The sequence below is a fragment of the Muscardinus avellanarius genome (assembly GCF_963383645.1).
Source record: "Muscardinus avellanarius genome assembly, chromosome: X".
NCBI lineage: Eukaryota > Metazoa > Chordata > Mammalia > Rodentia > Gliridae > Muscardinus > Muscardinus avellanarius.
This window is the reverse complement of record NC_137792.1, coordinates 37,646,395-37,669,181: the sequence shown is the minus strand read 5'-3', so window position 1 is coordinate 37,669,181 and position 22,787 is coordinate 37,646,395. Positions and strand designations below refer to the sequence as shown.

The following is a 22,787-nucleotide window of genomic DNA, read 5'->3' as shown; positions in this document are numbered from 1 at the left end:
GGACAAAGGGTCTGAATAGACAGTCTCCAAGGAAATTCTATAAGAGACCAGTAAGTACATAAAGATGCTCAGTATCTTTATTCATTATAGACATTCTATTCATTATAGAATTCAAACCACAGTGACATATCATTTTATACTCATCGGATGACTGTATCCAAAAAGCAGATAATAAGTGTTGGCAAAGATGTAGAAAAATTAGAACCCTGCTGCATTAATGGTAGGAATGTAAAATGCTGCTGCTTTTGAAAACAGCCTGGCAGTTCCTGAAATGGTTAAGCATAGGGTATGACACAGCACTTCTTGATATATATACCTCAGAGAAAACAAATGCTTATACAAAAATGTATAGTTCACATTCATAGTTAAATGTTTCTCATGCTAGGGATTGAACTCAGGTCCTTGTGCATGCTAACAATGCAGCCTACCACTGAGCTATACTGAAAACCCAGAATTCTTCATAATAGCCTCCAAATGGAAACAACCCAAATGTCTGTCAACTGATGAATGGATAAACAAAATGTGGTCTATTCATAAAAGAGAATGTTATTCAGCCATTTAAAAAATGAAGTATGGATACATGTTACAGAATGGTTGAACCTCAAAAATATCATGTTAAAAACAATATGAAATAGACCACATACTGTATGATCCCATTTGTATGAAATGTACAGACTAGGCAAATCTATAGGGAAAGAAAGTAGATTGGTGGTTGGTTGTCTAGGACTGTGTGGGGGAAGGGAAGAAATGAGGAATGACTGCTAATGAGTATGGGATTTCTTTTCAATGAAAATGTTTTAAGATTATGGTGATGATTGCATTACTCTGTACTAAACTCTATAAATTGTACATTTTTAATGGGTAAATTTATTCAGTTCCAATCATCACAACTCATAAACATGTTCAGGATAAGCAAGAAGGAGAGGGAGAAAAAATAGCCTTTCTTATATAGGAAAATACAATGTTTCCCAGTAACCTCTCCAAATAGGTTCCTTTCTTCCATTCACTGTGTGCAACGATTGAGTAAGATGGCTATCCTTTGCTACAAAGGATTCTGGGAAGTTGTCTTGATTTGTCACTCTGTTTTTGGAGGTATGAAAGGGAATATGGCCTGCTTTATTGGCTCTTGTGAGCCACAGACTCAATACTTGTGAGTCTAGATGCTCTTTCTGACTTTAGTATTTCTTTTTAAATTTTTGTGTGTTAAAATTGCAAATAGCATGAATATTATTGTAAAAACTTCAACAATATTGTTTTTTCTAAATTTTCTTTTACATAATGGAAAACAAGCCTAATACTCCACTAAACCCTGCATGTTCACGGTTGGTCCTTTGACTATATTTTGTACTTTTTCACTCAATTGTTAGTTTATTTGGCCCCTTCCCTGACAGCATCCTTATGCTGCTTCCTCCTCCCACCTAGACCCTTTGTCTTCCCTCAAAACTTGTTTCTATTCCCCCCGCCCCCATCATTAAAACACTACCCTGATAATCAGCAAAAACCATCTGTTGATCCATTTTCCATTATTTTAATTGGATATCCAAGACTGGGTCATTGATAAAGAAAAGGAAATAAATTAGAGCCGTAGACAGTGGTGGTGCATGCGTATAATACCAGTACTTGAGAGGCTGAGACAGGAGGATCACAGGTTTGTGGCCAGCCTCAGCAAATTAGGGAGGCCCTATTTCAAAATAAAAAATAAAATAGGGCCGGGTGTGGAACTTAGAGGTAGAATGCCTCTAGAGTCAATCTTCTGTACTATAATATAAATAAATAAATATAGACAAATTGATTTTTAATGGTTCTGGAGTCGGGGAAGTCTGAGAGCATGCTTCTGGTAACCTGCCCAGCATCTGACAAGCATTACATTGGCAGAGCGAGACAACAAGTGGGCTAGGTCTTCCTCTTCTTATAAGGCCACTAATGTTGTCATGGGGCACCACCCTCATGACCTCATCTAATCCTAATTGCCTCCCAAAGCCCCACCTCCAAATACCAGCAACTCATGATTTTGGAGATTAAATTTCCAACACATAAACTTTTCAGTGACACATTCAAATCATAACATCCTATCTCCAGCTGCATAACTCCGTATTGTCTATACCGTTTATTTACTGCCTTATTTCCTGTGTTGTGTTTTGCGTTCTTTGCACAAGATTATGGCAGTCCTCAGCTGAATGAGCAACTGTGATTGATTGATCTGAGGGTCGCTGTCGATGTGCTCAGTGCCCTCCTTATGCAGGGCAGACCCTGAATAGGGAATTATCCATCTTCCCTCTCTTCCTGTGGCCATGGTGGTTGAATGCTAGATGGGGACAAATGCAGCTTTGGAGTAGCATGTCTGGAATTAGTGCTTCACTGCTGTCTTATCCTGCTGCTATGGAACAAAACAGGTCTTATTTTAGCAACAGTGAATATAAAGAAGAAAGATAGTCATTTGCTCTTGTGGTTTAAGCAAGATATACGGCTCTCAGGATGCTTGGCTCATACCAGGAAGCCAGGGCAGCATAAAATCCCTGTGAAAGTTGTGATTCAATGTTTCTCTGTGGCCTGTTGTGCCATGCTGAGGGTCATTTCTCTTTTCCTTGTTGACATCCTATTTGGCTTATTCTGGAGGCAGCAGATTTTTCTATATACATTCTTCAGTCAGGACTCTTTAGGAGGTCAGGCTTTCAACCATAGAATTCCAGAAATGTTAATAGCACAAATGCAAAGGAATTTTATTAGCTATTTTTCTGGAGTTTATTTTGGTCTACAGTGACTGAAAAGACATAGCCAAATTCTTAAAGGAAGGATGCTTTTCCAAAGCAAAGGGACACAAGAGGTGGGCCTTTTTGCTTCCTCTTTACCCGGGCCGTAGGATGCTCGACCTGGCAGCTTCACCGTGACACAGTGACCCACCTGACCAGTTGGAGGCCAACTTCTTTGCGCTTCTAATGATATGTTTGGTATGCTAAAGGAGAACATGGTAGAAAAACTTATATTTTAGGGGGAGGTCAGGAAATCACATGGTATAAACTTAGTTTAGACTACCCTTCTCTGTTTACTCTTCAGTAACTGAAATGGGTTGCTCCACCAGATGGAAAAAAAATGATTGTTTAACCATTTATTCATGTATTTATTTTTCTGATAGTGGGGATTGAACCCAGAGGCATTCTACCTCCAAGTTATAATCCCCTTTTTAATTTTTTTTTTTTGGTGGTACTGGGGTTCCTGGAAGCCCTTCTACCTCCGGGCTACACTCCCAGATCTATTTTTACATTTTATATTTGGAAACAGTCTCCTAAGCCAGCGCGCGTGGCTGGCTTCGAACCTGCGTGAACCTCCTATCTCTGCCTCCCAAGCACGGGGATTACAAGCGTGCGCCACCACGCCCAGCTCCCCCCTTTTAATTTTTAAAAAATTAAAACAGGGTCTCTCTATGTTGCTAAGGGTTTCACTAAGGTGCTGAGGCTAGCTTTAAATCTGCGATCCTCCTGTCTCAGTTTTCCAAGTTCTGGTAGTGGCATGCAGTGCCACACCCAGTGTTATTCTACTATTTACAAAAATATTTCTATATTATTTGTTTTATAATTTAGTCATTTATAACTCAGCTACACTTATGTTCACATCTAATACTTTATTAAAAAAAAACTTTGTGGCCCCTTTTCCAATGACTAAGGAAAGTATACCTTTTCCTCTTTTGTTAATTGCAATATTTGTTGAGCTAATTGCAAATTCACATAATAAATAATACAGAGAGCCTTTGTATACTTTACTAAGTTCCTCCAACAATAACATCTTGCAGAATTATAGTGTTATGTCAAAACCAGCATTTGGCATTAATAAAATCTACCAATCTTATTCATGTTTTCCCAGTTTTATTAATACTTGTGTATGTGCTCACATGTATGCGCCCATGCATTTCTTTTGTGTGCGTGTGTGGTGCTGGGGATTGAACCTAGGGGTGTTTTACCTGTGAGCTACACCCCTGTGGGGAGCCATTAAGGTTTTCCCCTAAAAGAATACTTCTGACTGTCCCTTGCCCAGAGCCAATAAGGTTTGGGGTCATGGAAAGTTCAAGGTCTGAGAGAAGCTCAGGTGGAATTGATTGACTTGACCGTTACGCGTACAGGTGGTGACAGCAGGAGAGTTGATTGACTTGACCGTTACGCACACAGGTGGTGATGGCACGAGGGATTGATTGACCTGGAGCTGTATAAATAGGACGAGAGTGATAAACCTGGGATCAGTCAGTAGAGATATCAACCCGGGAGTGTACTGCGATCCTTCCATGATAGAATTAAATATTCTTTGAATAAAATTCTTTTTTTTTTTTTTGCGGATCTGGGGATGGAACTGAGGGGCATTCTACCTCGGAGCTACACCCCCTGCCCTATTTTTTATTCTTTATTTTGAAACTGGGTCTCACTGAGTTGCAGAACCTCACTAAGTAGCTGAGGCTGTCTGCGAACCGCGATCCTCCGGGTCTCAGCCTCCCGAATGCTGGGATTACAAGCGTGCGCCACCATGCTCGGCTTGAATAAAATTCTTGGAATTGAATTCTTTTCATCCTCACTCCTCTCTTCAGAACCCGTACTTTTGCCGGCTGGCTCTGGCACACCCACAGCCCCATTTTATTTTTTATTTTGAAATAGGGTCTTACTAAGTTGCTGAGGGCCTTCTAAGTTGCTGAGGCTGGCATGGTGACAGAAAAATCTGATCAAAACACCCACTTTGTTTTTCCCTGTCAAGGTTCTTCTTTGTCCTCCTTAAGTTTTCCAATGTATAAAGATAATTACCCTTTAGACCAAATGAAAATCTTATTCTGTTAAAATAATTAAGGGCTGGAGGTGTAGTTTGGTAGTAGAGTGCTTGCCTAGCATGTACATGGCCCTAGGTTTGATTCCTAGAACTCTGAAAAGAAAGCTAAGAAAAAGGACAGGTTTTAGAAGTTGCATTGTAATAGTTTGTACAAACAAGTAGTGGATTATCTGGCCAGTAGAAGCTTAAGCAAGCTTAAGCAAGCAGAAATCTTTTTTTTTTTTTTTTTTTTTTACCACGTAGTATGTCTAGATGTAGTTGGCTGCTGGTATATTCTCCGAGGCTCAACATCATCTCAGCATTTCTGCAATTGACTTTACCTTTCTGCACATAATCCTATCATGGCTGCTGAAGCTCCAGGCATCATAAATACCTCTCAAGGCAGGAAGTGAATGGGTGGCAGCATCACTCACATCTGTCCCTTGGCTCAAGAGAGCAAACTACTTTTCTTTCTTTTTTATTTCAGTACTGGGGATGGAAACCAGGGGCATTCTACTTCCGAGATACACCTCCGGTCCTTATTTTTTAGTTTTTATATATTTTTTGAAACAGGGTCTCACTGAGTTTTGAAGGGCCTCGCTAAGTAGTAGAGGCTGTCCATGAACCATGTAATCCTGAATGCTGGGAGTACAAGTGTGTGCCACCATGCCCGGCAAGAGCAAACTACTTTTCTAGAATTGTAAAACTGAATTTTTTTTTCTTGAGGTTTTAAGTGGAGACTGACAAGTAAAAAAAATTTGGGAATGCATGTACTAACCCACTGTAGCAAGTGAGTGAGGCTTTTTTTTTTTTAACTGGCTTTAGGGGAAGGCTTTAGAATTTGCTTTATTGATTGATGCCTTACGTTGACCTATTGACAGAAAATCAGAGTTCTGAGGAAGTTGCTGCACGTTTTTCTAAATCTTATTTAAATTTTATTTTCTACTTTACTAATTGAAATACATTGTTAAATGTATAAAATTAGTCTTACTGCTTCATGGAGCTGATGGCTAAGAATCAGAAGCATAACACTTTTCCAAGGTCATTTGAGAGAGAAGAAAATTCACTTAAAATTTTTGAGGTTTTCTCTGAAATGCTTCTTTATTCATATGTTCGAGCTTATTTTTAGAATGATTTAACTTTATTAATAAGTTATGATAGTGTTCACGCTCCTATGGCCATGAGCTCTAACATTCCTCTTTACCCGAGGCGGTGTTCTTGTTATTTTCTCTTGGCATCCACCATCCACAGTATCTGCTGAGTGACGACTTCTCTATAAAAACACAGAAAAGAAGACAAGATAAAATGAATTTCTAAAATAAATACGACATGAAGAGAGAAAAAACTCACACTTTTCATAGAACAGAAAGTAGTTCAAGAACCAGATCAGGCAGGCATATCTAAGAATGATAGTTTTAGATAATTCTATATCAAATTTTCTATTAGCCTAAAAAAGTAATTTAAAAGAAAAGTAATAAAAATAATAATTAAATAATAAATAATTAAAAATTAAAAATAATAAAAAGTAATTTAAAAGAAAAGTAATTAGAAAAATACATGCTGATAATGCTTATTCACCTTCTGATTTGGGTAGTGTTGGGGATTAAACCCAGAGCCTCACACATGCCAGTCAAGTGCTCTACCATGAACCACCCCCACCTCCTGAAATACTAGGTATTAACTGGCTTTCTTCAGGCCTCACATTTCCAGTAACTGCTGGTTGCTGTCGATGGATTTCTCTAGCACTCTCTTCTAATATCTGCCCTGCTTTTAAAGGGATTGAGTCTAGATCAAATTACCTGACCTATTTCTTCCCTTCCAGGCCAGGGGAGTCATTTTTGCTATTATGCTTGTCAAAAGCAAAAATAACACTTTCAACTCTGATAACTTAAACAAGGGATACCTATTACTTCTCTCCAAGAAGGCTCAGAGAATGTAAGGCCTAATGTGTAAGAGCTCAGGCATTGAGTTGCATCCTGCATTCACCACTAGATGAATGAACCTGGGCAAATTACTTAAACTCTCGGTGCTTCAAAATCTTCATCTATAAAATGTGTATAATGATGGAGCATATAAAAGATTTTTCTCTGAGAATTAGAGTTCAGTGCTTCTAAAGTGCATAGAACAGAGCTCCTATTCTTAGCTATTATGATTGCAGAAATGATGTTTGAATCTGCAAAGATAGGCTTCTAGTTCATGGTGCTCCTAGTGAGCTGTCAGGTGGATGCCAAACTCTGTGCTCTTCCTATTTTTTTTTTCATGTGATTGTCAAACATCTGGGCTTTGGAGCACAGCCTAGAAAGAAACAAGAGATTCTGATGCACTGGGGCTCTGAAAGACAGATTAAAAATGGATCAACAGTTTCTGACACTAATAACTATAGCCTGCTTGTTCATTTGAGTTCATGGTTTCTGTAGGGTCTCTGACAATGTACTGATTATTCATCAATCCAAGCATGTGATAAAATTGATATTCCACCCGGCATGGTGGCGCATGCTTGTAATCCCTGCACTTGGGAGGCGGAGACAGGAGGATCACGCAGGTTCGAAGCCAGAGCTGGCTTAAGAGACCCTGTTTCCAAATTTTAAAAAAGTATAAAAATGGGTCTGGGAGTGTAGCCCAGAGGTAGAAGGGTTTCCAGGAACCCCAGTACCATAAAAAAAATGGTATTCCAATTTTTATCAACTAGGAAGGATTAGTGGTATTATTTTTAAAAAATTACGTGTGTGTGTGTGTGTGTGTGTGTGTGTGTGTGTGTGTGTGTGTGTATGTGTTGGGTGGTATCAGGGATTGAACCCAAGGGCTATCTCGGAGTTACATCTCCAGTCTATTTTATTTTGAAACAGAGTCTCACTAAGTTACTGAGGATCCAAGTTGCTCAGACTGGTCCCAAACCTGCAATCCTCCTATCTCAGTCTTCTTAGTACTGGGATTACAGGTGTGCATGACCAGGCCCCGCCCAGTTATTAATTTGATGTGATGCAGTGAGTCAGATTTAGCTGATGCCTTTCCAAAATAGTGTCATAAATGGGATGGGAATCAGGGAGTTGAGATACTAAAGATCACTGATCTGGGGATAGTATGTTTTTGGATATATTATTTGCTGCAACATTTGTTTAATTTTTTTGGACTGAGACTGAGCACCAGTTCAGTCATGAGATTAAAAGGCAGGTTGCCATTCACTGTTAAGAGGTTATAGTGGAACAACCAATCTCTATTACCACAAAATCAGTGCCTTTCATAGTCAGAAAACACCATCAGCAGAGAAACAAAAAATGTAATTACAAGGGACAGAGAAAAAGAGGTCTGGAAAAACAAGACACCAGAAAGAAATCAGACTGCAGTGCTGCAGCCGGAGCCACGGCACGAAGCGGCAGGCGCCATTTTCCCTTGCAGCACCAGGCTCCAGAGAGGAGGGGAACTCAGAACGGAGCTCAGAACCAGAGAGGAGATAAACCGGCCTCACACCCGAGGACACGGCAGGAACGGGGTGGGGATCGGGTAGGGGCTAACTGGGTGATGTGTGCATGTATGTCTACAAAAGTATTTTCTTTATACCATTATGATGTATGAATACAGTGCACCAATAAAAAATAATAAATAAATAAATAAAAGAGGTTATAGTGTCAAACCTCAAGCTTATGGGTTTGTATGTGTATTTCATACCAAACATCCACAAGTAGTTCATTTCTAAGGTATACAATTCTGAATTCTAATAGTACAAAATTGGATTTTTGTGCTATGCTAATTAGAATAAAATAGGAATTGGCATTACTGGACTTTTTTTAAGTATGTTTTGTTGTTTTCAGTTTGAATGTGTGAATTCACAATATAAAATCTACATGTTTTGGAAATATTTCAGTAATAATTGCTTTTATCTAAGGTGATCCCCCCCCCATTCTTAGTACTGGCATTTGAACCCAGGGGCATCTACCTCTGAACTACATCCCCATCCCTATTTTATTTTTATTTTGAAGCAGGATTTTTTTGATTAAAAAAAAGTTCATTTAGCCAGGCGTGGTGGTGCACGCTTGTAATCCCAGCATTCGGAGGCTGAGACCTGGAGGATCGCGGTTCGTGGACAGCCTCAGCTACTTAGTGAGGCCCTCTGCAACTCAGTGAGACCCGGTTTCAAAATAATAAAAAATAGGGCAGGGGTTGTAGCTCGGAGGTCAAATGCCCCTGGGTTCCATCCCCAGAACCGCCAAAAAAAAAAAAAAAGTTCATTTACCAGTTTTGACAGTCTAGAAAAAAAGAAAGCCTATCTATAATACTTAATGGCACAGATATCATGTTTTAAGTAGAAAACACAAGAATAAAAAAGTAATCATCACTGAAAATAATTTGTTTAGAGTCTTGCTACATTGCCAAAACTCTTGCTATGTTGCTGTGATCCTCCTTTCTCAGCCTCCCAAATACTGGGATTACAGGTGTGCATCACCATGCCCCGTCTAAAACTATTCTTTGTGTGTGTGTTGTACTGGGGATTAAACCTAGGAGTGTTCTAACTCTGAGCTACACTCCCAGCCCAAATTTATTTTTTTATTTGGAAACAGAACCTTACTAAATTGAAGAGGGCCTCACTAAGTAGCTGAGGCTGGCCACAAACCTGTGTTCCTCCTATCTCAGCCTCCCAAGGACTGGGATTATAAGTGTGTGCCACTATGCGTGGCAAAACTATTATTTTTAAGGATTGGGTCTGACTGATTTATTTAGTAAGAGAACTAGAAATATCTCATAAGCATGTCGCTACTACTATTTGTGTAAAGAATTTGCTCATCACTTTAGCATGGACTTTATTGAACTGCATTTTGAATTTTAGAGATTTGGGGTTTTCCTCAACTTTTGGCTGATTTTAATGTTTAAATTCAAAAAGTTCTGTTATACATCATATGACATACAAAAGTGTACTAGTAAGAGTTCATAGGAGGGGTGTGTGTGTGTGTGTGTGTGTGTGTGTGTGTGTGTGGTTGAAGTAGGTCGCCTGTCCTCAAAGCAACAGGCATAGTTTCTTTACCCTTGCTTCTTCTAACCCCTTACCTTTTCCTTGCTGCTGTGGGGGTGACCAGGATAGGAAAGGCTAGCTTTGTTGAGGGTTCTCCAAGCTAAATCCACTGTTTTATCCTCTAGAAATAGCAGAAATGAGCCTCATCCCTCATGAGATGTAACTTAAGTATGTGATTTTTGCCACTTAAGGCTGTCTCTGAATAGATTTCCATATTAACTTTTGAAGCTATTTCATACTACTGTAGGAGATCCTCTGAATCTGAGTCTGGTCCTTTTCTTACATGCCCCAGCAGCATTTTCTTTTATTTTTCCAGACAAATCTAGTACATACTTCAAGGCTGATTTTAAGAGTCAAATTCTGCATGAATTTTGTTATGGTTTGGATTTGAAATGTCCCCCCAAAGACTCATATGTTAAAAGCATGTCCCCAATGCAGACGTGTTCTAAGGCAGGGTATGGCTGGTGGTGGGTCCCTAGGGGCATGGCCTTGGGGACTGTATTGGTCCCTCGCTCCCTCCCCTTTCTCTCTCCTCCCATTGCTATATAATGATGTGATAGTTGCATCCCTTCACCATGCTTCCTGTTGCATGGTGCCAGCAACTGTGGACAAAAGCCTCCCAAACTGTGAGCACCATAACCCTTTCTTCCTCTAAGTTGGCCTTGTCAGGTATTTTGGTCACAGCAATGGGAAAAGCTGAAGGCAAATTTGTCTTTGGCTTCTACCACTCCACACTTGTAATCCTTTTTGAAGTGCTGTAACTGTAATCTATATGCATAAGTTTTGCTCTTTGCTATAATTGGTTGCCAAAAATAAATCTTAAATGCAGAAAGTAAAGTTCACGAATTATTGACTGTATCCCTATTAGGCATTGTATTAGATACTGAATGAGAAGACATTGTGTGGCTCTGTATTCACAAAACTAATAGGAACAGTGTTAAAAGTGACTGTTGACCAAGGAATGAAAATCAGATAAGTTGTGCACGGTCATGAAACAAATATTAATATGACCAATAATGTCATCAAAGTGGAGATAAATCTATAAAGTTAATCAAATGTAGAAAATTAAATTCTAAGTCATATAAAATTTTCACTTTATATTATTGATGAAAATATTATTTAAAATCTATTTGTAGAAGAGACAATATTAGCACTCAGGCTAGTTATTTAGGGAATAAACTTGGTCCTTTTTACTGGAGCTCTAACTCTGTTCTTACAGCCAATACCAAGACTTTACCCTTGAGAGAATAATAAATGCTAACAGGCAGTTATAATTTTAGTTATTCTCTCATTGAATCCTAACCACTATCTCGTGAAACAGGTGTTATTATTCTTACTTTAGAGATGACAAAAATTAGAGGCCTCTAGAGATATAGAGTGACTGCTCCAGGATCACATGGTCCATAAGTGGCAAAGCTGGAATGTTAACACTAGGCCTCCAATTTTCCTGTTCTTTTTGTGGCCAAGTTTATGCTTCCACTCCCTGGGTTTTCTATTTCCCAGAATTCTAAATGTTTACATTAGATTTAAATAGATCTAAGCCAGGCAACACAGGCAAGGAAAGATCAGGTGGCTAAAATTATTTGAAAATAAACTGCAGTTTATATTCTATTCATTCAGTAGATATTCATTGAGTGCCTAGAGCGTGCCAGGCCATGAAGTACTTATTCTCAGGAAATAAAAGTCTAGTGTCCAATATAAACACATAAATAGAGAACTAAATATAAAATGCAAAGCATAATGATAGCCACATAGGAATTATGGACATACTGCTGAAGGCTCATTTCTTGAATGGATTAAGAAGAACCCTTATGAGTGTTTTTGTTTCTGTCTGCACCACTGTTACTCTTTCAAGGGCCTCATCTGTTATTTATCTTAAAATATTCATTATGTTCTGTGTCCTAGGTATTGTATACCTAGTAATACAGATAGGAGATAGTAGGCAAGTATAGAAATGATTAAAGGCAGGGTGACCTTCAGGGATTTATTAGAAGATCTATGTAGGGACAGAATGTTCTACCTCTAGCAGCCCAGGAAGACTTCAAGAGGAGATGACATTCAGACAATCTTTTTATTTATTTCTTAACATTTTTCTGAGCTTGGGTTATTTTAAGCAATTTATAAATACTAGAAACTTGAGTTTTGATTTGCAATACCTTACCCAGACTATTCAAAAAGCCATATGGTTCATAAGATATTTCTGTCCCTCTGACTCTGCCAAAAACTTTCTGATCAAGGTCATGATCATCTCCCTATTGCCAAGTCAGGGGTCAACTCTGAAGTCTCATCTTCATTTGACTTATTGGTAGCCTTTGACCCAGTTAAGCATGCCTTCTTCTATCACATGCTTTCTTAACAGTTTCTGTGACATGAGGCTCTCCTGTTTTATTCCAGTCTCACTAGCTACTCCTTTTTCACCCCCTTTGCTAATTCTATACACCTCCCTGATTTCTTAACACCGGGGGATTTTACTGTTAAGTCTTGGCTGCCTTTCCACACTATAATCATTCAATCTAGTACTATAACCCTAAATACTAACCATCAGGTGATATATGTCAAGGTTTTATATCTAGTCTTGACCTTTTTACTGAGCTTCAGACTCATATATCCACCCACTAGTCAACATTTCTATTTGCTTGTCTCAGTGGTATCTCAATCTCAGCATGTGCAAAATAGAATTCTGACCTCTCATCTGGCTTCTCTTCCACTGTATCATATCGCAGTGTATAAGACTCCATCTTTTGAGTTGCTCAGAGCAGTATATTTGGAACTATTGACAACCCATCTCTTTTCCTGTACTCTACATCCGATCTATCAGTAATCCTTCTGGTTCTACCTTCAAAGCAAATGCAGGATTTGATCACTTTCACTATTTCTACATCCCATTACTCCAACTTGGGCCACCATCATTTCATGCCTGGACTATTGCAGTATACACTATTCTTTGTACTGTGTTCATATTGATCCTGTTTGTCTGTCTGTCTGTCTCTGTCTCTGTGTGTGTGTGTGTGTGTGTGTGTGTGTGTGTGTGTGTGTGTATGTTGGGGAGGAGAGTACTAAAGATTGAGCCCAGGGCAATCTACCTGTGAACTACACTCCCACCTCTATTTTATTTTTATTTTGAGACAAGGTCTCACTAAGTTGTGAGGGTCTTGCTAAGTTGCTGAGGCTGGCCTTAGACCTGTGATCTTCCTGTCTCAGCCTCGAAAGTACTGGGATTATAGTCATGCACTACCATGGCCAGGTCAGAGTGATGCTTTATATTCTCTGCTCAAAACAAAATCCAGTTTCCTTTAATCCTCTACAGCTCTGGCCCATTTACTCTTTTCACCCATGTCTTAAATTATAGATACCTAGACTTGTCTAAAGCTAGAATAGTATGTTGTCCTGCAAGATAAGGCCAAACAGGTAGCATGACAGTCCAGTGTGAAGGAGAAAATGAAGGGAGAAAGGACTCTCATGGAGTGCAGACTTCTGTTTCATGAAATATGAAGGTGGAGGATGGGAAGGGAGAGAAGACAGCAATGGAAGCAGGACTCAGGGAGGAAGGAGGCTTTTCATCTCTAGGAAGTCAAAGACTTGAGTCTCTACATATGTCTAGGGAAAGAAGCTCATGGGAGAGAGGGGTTAAGGGTCTTAATCACAGGAAAGAGATACAGCAAACCAGTACTGCGAGCAGTCAGGAGGTCAGGTGAGTATGGAGATCGTAAATTGACTGCAGTCATTTTTGATGGCCTAGCCATATGATTTTCCACCATTTCTCCTCATCTTTTAGCCAGAGACTTCTCAGCATCTTCAGTCCACCCACTTTGGCCCTTTGGCCATGATTGCCGGTCTGGAAGTCCCTGAACGTTCTCTTTTGCTCCTGGGCTCCTGAACACTGTTGAGGGACCTGGCACAGGTTCTGAGGGTCACATTGTTTTCTAGATGGTTATTTTTCTCCCCATCCCAATTTGTACCCTTTTCCTAGATGCTTAAATTTATCTACTGTGGAATTTGTTCCCGGGACCATGGGTTGCCAAATTTTGGTAGCATACATACCACATTTAGACTTTTAAAAGCCTTTCTTTTTTACCACCCAAGAGATCCATTATATATATATTTGATATATATCTGTAAATTGAATCATTTTTAAAAATCCTAAAATGTATTCAGCTTTCTTTTTTTCAGTACTAGGGATTGAACCCAGGGATGTACTACCTCTGAGCTATGCCCCAGCCCTTTTTAGTATTTCTTGTCTTGAAACAGGGTCTTGCTAAGTAGCTGAGGCTGGCCTTGAACCTGTGATCTTCCTGTCTCAGCCTCACAAGTACTGGAATTACAGGTATGGGCCATCATACTTGGCTCCCAAAATGTACGTCAAAGAGAAACTTTATTTTATTTATTTATTTAATTTTACAGTACTGGGGATGGTACCTGGGGGCATTCTACCTTCGAGCTATACCCCCAGCCCTATTTCTTTTGTGGTACTGGGGTTCCTGGAAACCCTTCTACCTCCAGGCTATACTCCCAGACCTATTTTATATTTTTATTTGGGAATAGGGTCTCTTAAGCCAGTGAGGCTGGCTTCGAACCTGGGCGATCCTCCTGTCTCTGCCTCCCAAGCACAGGGATTACAAGCATGCGCCACGATGCCCGGCTGCAGCCCTATTTTTTATTCTTTATTTTGAAACAGGGTCTCACTGAGTTACAGAGGGCCTCACTAAGTAGCTGAGTCTATCCACGAACTGCAATCCTCCTGTCTCAGCCTCCTGAATGCTGGGATTACAAGCGTGCGCCACCACACCCAACTACAGAGAAACTTCATATCTCTACCATGGTAACCATATCCTTTGATCTAAGTGGAAGATCATGGTAAGAAAAAAGACTGAAACCAAAACAGTGTCTTTAGATTTGATGTCTAGAAAAAGCTGTGAGTGTAAAGCTTGCTTTCTTTTTTATAGATGAGCTTTTGGGAGATCAAAAATTAAGTCAACTTACTGTTGTCAAAACAGACTTAGTGTTGCCTTAATCAAAAGGGAGAGGACAGAGAAGAATGAACTTTGAAGTCCTTGTGTTATCACTTGGGGTAGCATACTAGACATAGGGGCCCATATATTTCTGTGAAGCAGGGATTTGTTTAGTGCTAGAGATGAAATCAGGGGCTTGCACATGCTATATTAGGTAAGTATGCTATCACTTAGCCACGCCCCCAGCATTGTTTGCAGGGATTTTGAACTCTAGTGTGTATGCTATGATTCAGTCATCTTCCTTAAGATCCTCAGGTTAATATGTGGCAGTCACCTCTTTACAAGTCTTTTGCCTTTAGACTATCCCTCTTTGAATCTCACTCTCCCTTCCCCCACTACACTCTTAGATATGGTATCTTCAGATGTGCTGCCTCATCCTCTCCCTGTGCTTTTTGGGAAACTTTAATGGCTTCTTGTTGCCTGTTTGATGCAGGCCACAATTTCTAACTTGGCAATCATGTGATGTATCACTCAAGTTTTATGGGCTTCCTGCATCTGCAGCAATGTTTAGATAGTAAGGGGATATGTGAAAAGGAAGAAGTACATATAATAATCTGAATTTAAAAAAAAATTGTCACCTAAGCCAGGTGCCAGTGGTTCATGCACTTAATCCCAATTACTTGGGAGGCTGAGGCAGGAGGATTGCTTGAGTTTAGGAGTTTGGGAACAGCTTAGGCAACATAGCAAGACCCTGTCTCAAAAAAAGAAATGAACATGATGTATGTATATGACAGAAGGCTGTGGTCAGCAAGGGCCTCATGATTCTGCCTATCCCTGGGCTTGGTCATTATATAGCTCATTCATGGTGTATGAATCTCATGCTAGCCATTTAAAAAATGTGATAAAATACACACAATATTTACATTTTTAACCACTTAAAGTATACAGTTTAATGACATTTAGTTTACTAGCAGTGCTGGACAATTATCACCACTGTTTTAGGAAAATTTTCATTACTTCAACCCAGTAAGCAGGATTTACCTGTTTTGGATAGTTCATGTAAGTGAAGTCAGACAATATGCCACCTTTTAGATCTGGCTGTTTTCACTTAGCCTAATGTTTTTAAGGTTTATCCATATTATGACATGGTTCAGTTCCGGGGTTCAAGTAGCTGAGTGAGGCCCTCAGCCAATGAGAAGGGCTTTTTGGATGTCATGATGGAAACTGGGATCCATGAAGGAGACTTAATAATTTGTGAAGAAATCTCTTTCAGGGACAGGAGTTGGACTGTGACTGACTAATCTCTATTTCCTAGAAATAGGACCTGGCTTAGTAAATATTCTGGCGGCACAATAAAAGAGACCATTAAGGTTCTTAAATGTGAGGCTTTCCATAATACAGATCTTATCATCTAGTCTGCTCTTATCTTCCTTCCAAACTTGAACTTGTCCTTTTTGAACTTGCCCATTTATAGCTCCTCACGTGAGGTGCTGTAGTTCATCTGACATGCAGCCTCACAACCCAGAAGAGAACACCCTTGCCTCTCCTCTCCTGTTCTCACAGTATCTAGTTATCCACATCACCTCAACAATACCATCTCAGCCTCTACCTTCAAAAAGAAACTCATTAGCCAGGCATCTTGGTGCATTCCTGCGATCTTAGTGGCTCAGGAGGCTGAGGCAGGAGGATCACAAGTTCAAGGCCAGCCTCAGCAACTTAACAAGACCCTCAGCAGCTTAGTGAGACCCCTTTACAAAATTAAAACTAAAAAGTGCTACGGTGCAGCTCAGTGGTACAGTGCCCCTAGGTTCAATCCCCACGACACCCCACCACACATACAAAGAAGAAGAAACCTACAATCTAGCTGGTGAAACAAGATTTTAATAGAAAAAAAAACGAGAAAATATAGCTACCATTTTGAACCACTTAATATAAGCTGGACCTTTTACATATATATATGTGTGTGTGTGTGTGTGTGTGTGTGTGTGTGTGTGTGTAATTCATATATATAATCTTATATGTATAATATATCGACTTATCTGCTTATATCTACTATAATGTGTGAGTGTAATTAGGTACTATTGTGTAACCTTGATTGTGATAGTCTTTCTTTCTGCCTAGTTTCCTCATTGGCAAAATGGTAGTGATAATGCTGATCAAATCATTTTGTGAAATGAGTTTATGTATATGTATGCAATATATAATACCTTTAGTAAAATGTCTAGCTCATATTAAGTGGTAGCTGTACTGTTTTCTATCTTGAAATCTTGCTTTATCTGCAAGATTATGGGTTTCTTCTTGAAGAAAGGGGATAAGTCTTATGCTTATTTTAACTATTATATCTGGCACAAAGCTAGTAGTATATATTAAATGCTTAAGAAACATTTGTTGCTTTGAGGCAAGTATGTGATTACTCAAAATTACTTGCTTTAGAACAGGGAGCATTGTTATAAAATTCTATATTATTACACAATTTGTTTTGACAAACCCAAATTTGCTTTGCTCTCTAGTGATTTGGGACTGACTGCTGGGAACCTGATTGTGTGTGTTGGGTGGTGGAGAGATGGTGAAGATATTGGCTGTTGATTTAGGCTACAGCTCACCATCCTAATCACTGCTTCTTCCTTTCCTCCCTGCCTTAGAGCTGGGCTCTTGCTCCCCTGGACAGAGTTTCTCAGGTCTGTCTCTATTCATCCATGCTGCTTTCACTACAAAAGGAAGTGAGATCTTTTACACTCTCTTGTCCAACTGCCTTGCTAAGGCATCATATGTTACAAGAAGCTCTTGCCCTGGCTATGTACAATCCCAGCAAACTGTTAAGGCAGCAAGTTTAGGATAGTGGTTATTTATTCTTGGCTAGAGAGGCAGGAGTGTGAACTCAGAGGGGGGCTTCAGTTGTACTGAAAAGTTTCTTTTATATGTAGGATTGTGTGGCATATAGATATTCATTCTATGATACCATATATGATTCTATTACATATCATATTATGGATACTATATAATCTTGAATTTGCTGCTTACCATTTCTGTGCATGTATTATACATAAGTAATATATTCTGAGTATGTTTAAAAATATACATGTAGAATTATCAAATTTGATGGGCCCTTCTACTATCTATCCTTTTAAAGCTTGATGGTTTATGAGACTTGTTTTTATCGACACTTGCAATTTTAGAACTCTGTTTTAGCATTCCATATTATATGAAAATACAATTGGGATATCTTTCCTTCTACCTGCAGGTGTTCAGATTGTCCGCTGGTTTGTCACTCTTGTAAATACTGCTGTAACAGATAATCATCTATGTTCCTTGTGCTCAGGGACAAGAGACTTCTAAGAGTGGACTTGCTAGGCCATGAGACCTAGCAAACCTTCCACTTTGCTAGGAATTGCCATCCCTTTGAGTGGTTGTCCTATGTGACTCCCCCACCCACAGTGCATGAGAGGTGATGTTAGCCCATGTCCTCACCAACCCTTGGTGGCCTCTCCTCCCTGTCCACATCACCAGAAAATGTGGAAAGCAAGGTTTTGCAATTAGAAAAATCTCAGCTCTAAGAAATTTCCTGTTACATTTGTTTTAATGAGGACAAGATTTTGTTTTCTGTTTTGATGAAAATAATGTTTAGATTTCTGTTAAAAAACAGTTACATTTTTACCCAAAAGTAGAATTTTTCTTTCTTTCCTTCTGTTTGCATTATTGGCAAATACGTAGGAAAGACCAAATTAGCAAGCTAATGCTCTAAATGCTCACTTGTGGTAATTGTTATTCTGAAATGTTTTAAATAGCATGGCACATTAGGTTTATTCTTATTACTTTTCAAAGTTTTGAATTTGTTAAAATGAATTGAATTTAAAATGTGACACAACTTTATGGATACGGATTGATTATAATTAGGTGCCACTCCAAATGCATTTTGTGATGGGAAAAATAAATGATGGGGAAATGTGTTTACACATTACAAAACAAGAAGTGTCAAATAGTAACTTTAGCCATTTTATGTTGTCTCTTGTGCTCAAAGGCGGGAAAGGAGAAGTACCATAAATCTCAACATTGGGGCTTTTGCAACAATGTAAGGATGCTGGTGAGTGAAGAGAAACCTGGAATAGGTGGAGAACTGCTCATCGGACAAAAGATAAAGCCTAAATATAGTGTGTTTCCTAAAGGAGAAGGAACTGATGCACCATCGTGGGTAGCTTTTGATAAACAGGTAAGTCACATGACATTGGGAGAAATTTGATATTAACATTTTACATGTCAATTTGAGAAAATAAGAGTCTTTAGTATAAGTGTTAAGGCTAGTTTTTTTTTTGTTTTGTTTTTGCTCTGATAATGCTTACTATTGCTTTTATTTTTAGAGTTTATCCCCCTTGAGATTTTTTTTTTTTTTTGTGTGTGTGTGGTACCGGGGATGGAACCAGGGGCTTTCTACCTCTGAGCTACTCTCCTAGATCTATTTTTGTATCTTATTTGGAAACAGGGTCTCACTAAGTTGCTGAGAGCTTCACTAAGTAGCTGAAGCAGGCTTTGAACCTGTGCGATTCTCCTATCTCAGCCCCCCCCACCCAGTACTGGGATTACAAGTGTGTGCCACCATGCCCGACTGAGAAATTTTTAATTGATATATAAAATTATATATAGTTGGGCCTTTGTATCTGCAGGTTCCACATCTGTGGATGCAATTAACCTGTGATTGAAAATATTGGAGAAAAAAACTATTGAATATGTGCAGAGACTTTTTTCAAATCATTCTGTAAACACTACAGTATAACAATGATTTACATAGCATTTGCATTGTATTTGATATTATGAATAATGGAGAGATAATTTAAAGTATATGGGAGAATATATGAAGGTTCTATGGAGACACTGTGCCATTTTATATGAAGGACTGGAGTATCCTTGGATTTTGGTATCCATGGAGATCCTAGAACAAATCTCCCATTGATAACTGAGGGATGACAATATACTTAAGGAGTATAACATGTTGTTTTGAAATATGTATACATAGTGAATTGGAAAAATCAAGCTATGTAGCATCTACATTACTTAACATATTTATTTTTATGTGGATCACACTGAATTGGCATACATTTAGACAGTGCTTGGTGGCCTAGCCCTTAACCCCCGCTTCCTCTTTCCCCCTTTCAACAATGAGTGGCCAGGTTGACCATGCTACATTCGTACTTTTACACATATTCAACACGTTTTGTGGTGAGAGTACTTAAAATCTATTTTCTTAGCAATTTGTAAGTATATAGTATATTGTCATTATTACAGTCATCATGCTTTACAATGGATCTCTTGAACTTTTTCTTCCTGTCTAACTGAAATTTGAATTATTTGACCAAGGGTATTTCTTGGCTAGCCCTAGCAAAAGGACAAGTTATAAGAACAAAAACACTCTAAACAAAAAATATTATTTATTTACTGTTTTAGACCAGGTGCATTGTTTGCAGGATCTCAAATATAATCTTTCCTGGCTAATAGTTATCACTTTCTTTCATCTCCTTCTCTAGACAGGATAATGTGACCTTCTGTAGACACTAAGATTCTGGTTAGATTGTCACTTTTGCTTAGTGAGTGTCTCAGTCAACATTCTCACTTGTATAATCCAAAATGCTGACCACACAACTTAGAGGAAGATTTATTTATTTATTTGCTCATGATTTGTGTGTGTGGTACTAGGGATGAAACCCATAAGCATTATACCTCTGTGATACACCCCTAACCCCATTTCATTATTTTTATTTTGAAACAGGGTCTCATAAGTTGTGGAGAGCCTCACTAAATTGCTGAGGCTGGCAGTGAAACTGCGATCTTCCTGTCTCAGCCTTCCAAATACCAGGATTACAAGCATGTGCCAGCACACCTGGCTTTCTCACAGTTTTCTTAGGAGCTTTCAGATTTAGTCCATGTGAGGTCAGGGTTTGGAGCTTTAGGGCATACAATGGGAAGGAGAGGAGAGGAGAGAGCGGAGAGAGGAGAGGGAAGGAGGGAGAGGGAGGGAGGGAGGGAGAGAGAGAAAAAGAACACTTCACTCTCATATCGTGGAGTCTGGGAGTAGAGAGCAAACAGGGGGAAGAGGAAGAATTTAAAATCCCCAAGGCCACACTCAAAGGGGTCCCCTCCTTAGCAACCAAACCCCATTTCCAACACTGCTACCTTGTTTATATGAGAGCTAGGAAAACATTCTAAATCCAAAGCATTATACTCTATCCCTGGCCTCCTAGACATTATAGCCACCTCACAATGCAAGATGCATTTAATTAATCTCTAAGAGTTTTATAATCTTAACAATTTTAGCATCACTCAAAGGTAGGTCCAAAGTTCAAAGTCTTCTCTGACACTCAAGGTGAACTCTTGGCTATGAGCTCCTGCAAAACAAAAAACAAAAAACAAAAGAAGTTCTATAAATTCAATGTACAGTGGCACAATCTAAACATTTCCATTCCAAAAGGGAAGAATAGGGCTATAAAGGAAGAAATGGGACCAAAACAATATTTAAATCCAACAGATAAAGCATTTAATCCTGAAATATCATTTCTATCATCTAGGACACATGGTGGTGAGATTTGATCTCCAAGGGGCCTCAGCGGCCCTGCCCCTGTTGCCTGGTTGATTACAATGGGCAGAATACTAGCTTTTTCAGCCTGGTTCCATGGCTCATAGTTTGCAGCCTTTCCTCATGGTTCCACATTTCTGGTATTTATAAATTGCAGGTTTGTTTTTCTTGGAACCTTGGCTTCACCATGACATCTTTACAGATTGCCTGGTGAGCCTGCTTTTAGTGATTCCAGCCCTGCACATGTTACCTGGCTTCCCAGGCCTTCCTTTGAAGTCTGGGGAGAAGCATCCATGACCCCTTTTTCCAGCATTACATGAGTGCCCAAATTGACTTCCAGCAAGAAAAGTAGTAATGCTTTCTTCAATCAGAACAGCCGTGTCTGCCTCCATCATGACCTTGACTGAGCCAGTCCCCATCATGGGCAGTACTGAGCCCACCTCCATCAAGGCCACAGGGAGGGAATCTTGCGTGCCTTTATTCAAAATGGCTGCCCTTATTTCCATGGTTATAAACTGTCTTGACCTCATTCCTTTCTTTTTATGCAAATTTTCAACTGCCCTGACTGTATTTCTTTCATTGTCTTTAATAAAATTAGATGACCTACCTTAAGCCATCTTACTTTTTTCACAGCACCATCTCTCTGAGCCCCATCTTTACTTGTGCCTTTCTGGGCAAACTGAAAAGCTATAAAGTCTCTCTGCTTTGATTTTTTTCTCTCAAAGTTTGGTGTACAATTCTCTAAACTCAAACATCAATATTCATAATGTATTTTGGATACTTTGCTGTTTTGAGATTTCCTCTGCCAGTTTAATAAGCCTGTTGTCTTTAAATTTGGCCTCACACAAAGTTCCCGGACACGGGCAAAATGTCAATAAATTCTTTGCCAGAATGTAATGTGTGCCCTTTACCCCATTTTCCTATGAATTCCTCTTTGCCCTCCATAATCTTCTGAGCATAGTCTCTACCATCTACCAGTCTAGCTACATTCTGGCCTTTCCAGCTTCCTTTTACAAAGCAGTTCCAAAGACTCATAAAACACATTCTCAGACTTAGATATAGCAGTGACCTCACTTGTCTGATACCAATTTCTGTCTTGATCAACATTCTCACTGATATAATAAAAAATGACTGGCCACAACTTAGAGGAAGGAAGATTTATTTGCTCTTTTTTTTTTTTTGAGATTCCTGGTTCAGTCAATGTGAGGCCAGTGTCTGAAGCTCAGGGCATGCCAGTGGGAGGTAGAGAGAGGGTAAAGCTCTGCTCTCACATCATGGAAACTGGAAGCGGAGAGCAATCAGGGGAGGTAGAAATGGTATATCTCTGTCATGTGTGATAGGTTACATCAATTAGAGCACACATTTTTTGAAGCTCAGTTCTGATGCTTATAGAAATCTGACATACCATGGAAGACTCCTTTTCTGGGAAAACTACTTTAAACAGGGGCAAATATTACTCTTTTGTTGGGTCGTTTCCAGTACCTGGCTC

The 22,787-nt window shown here is 39.3% G+C and overlaps 1 protein-coding gene across 1 annotated transcript in view; it reads left to right on the top strand.

The window, feature by feature from the left end:
* EFHC2 (EF-hand domain containing 2) overlaps nt 1-22,787 on the top strand; it is a gene marked incomplete at both ends in the record, with an annotated part of 177,241 nt that overhangs the window by 10,766 nt on the left and 143,688 nt on the right. The window contains one exon of the mRNA XM_080719441.1: nt 18,755-18,943. Within this exon, the coding sequence (XP_080575567.1) occupies nt 18,755-18,943 (189 nt within the window). The remainder of the gene's footprint in view (nt 1-18,754; nt 18,944-22,787) is intronic.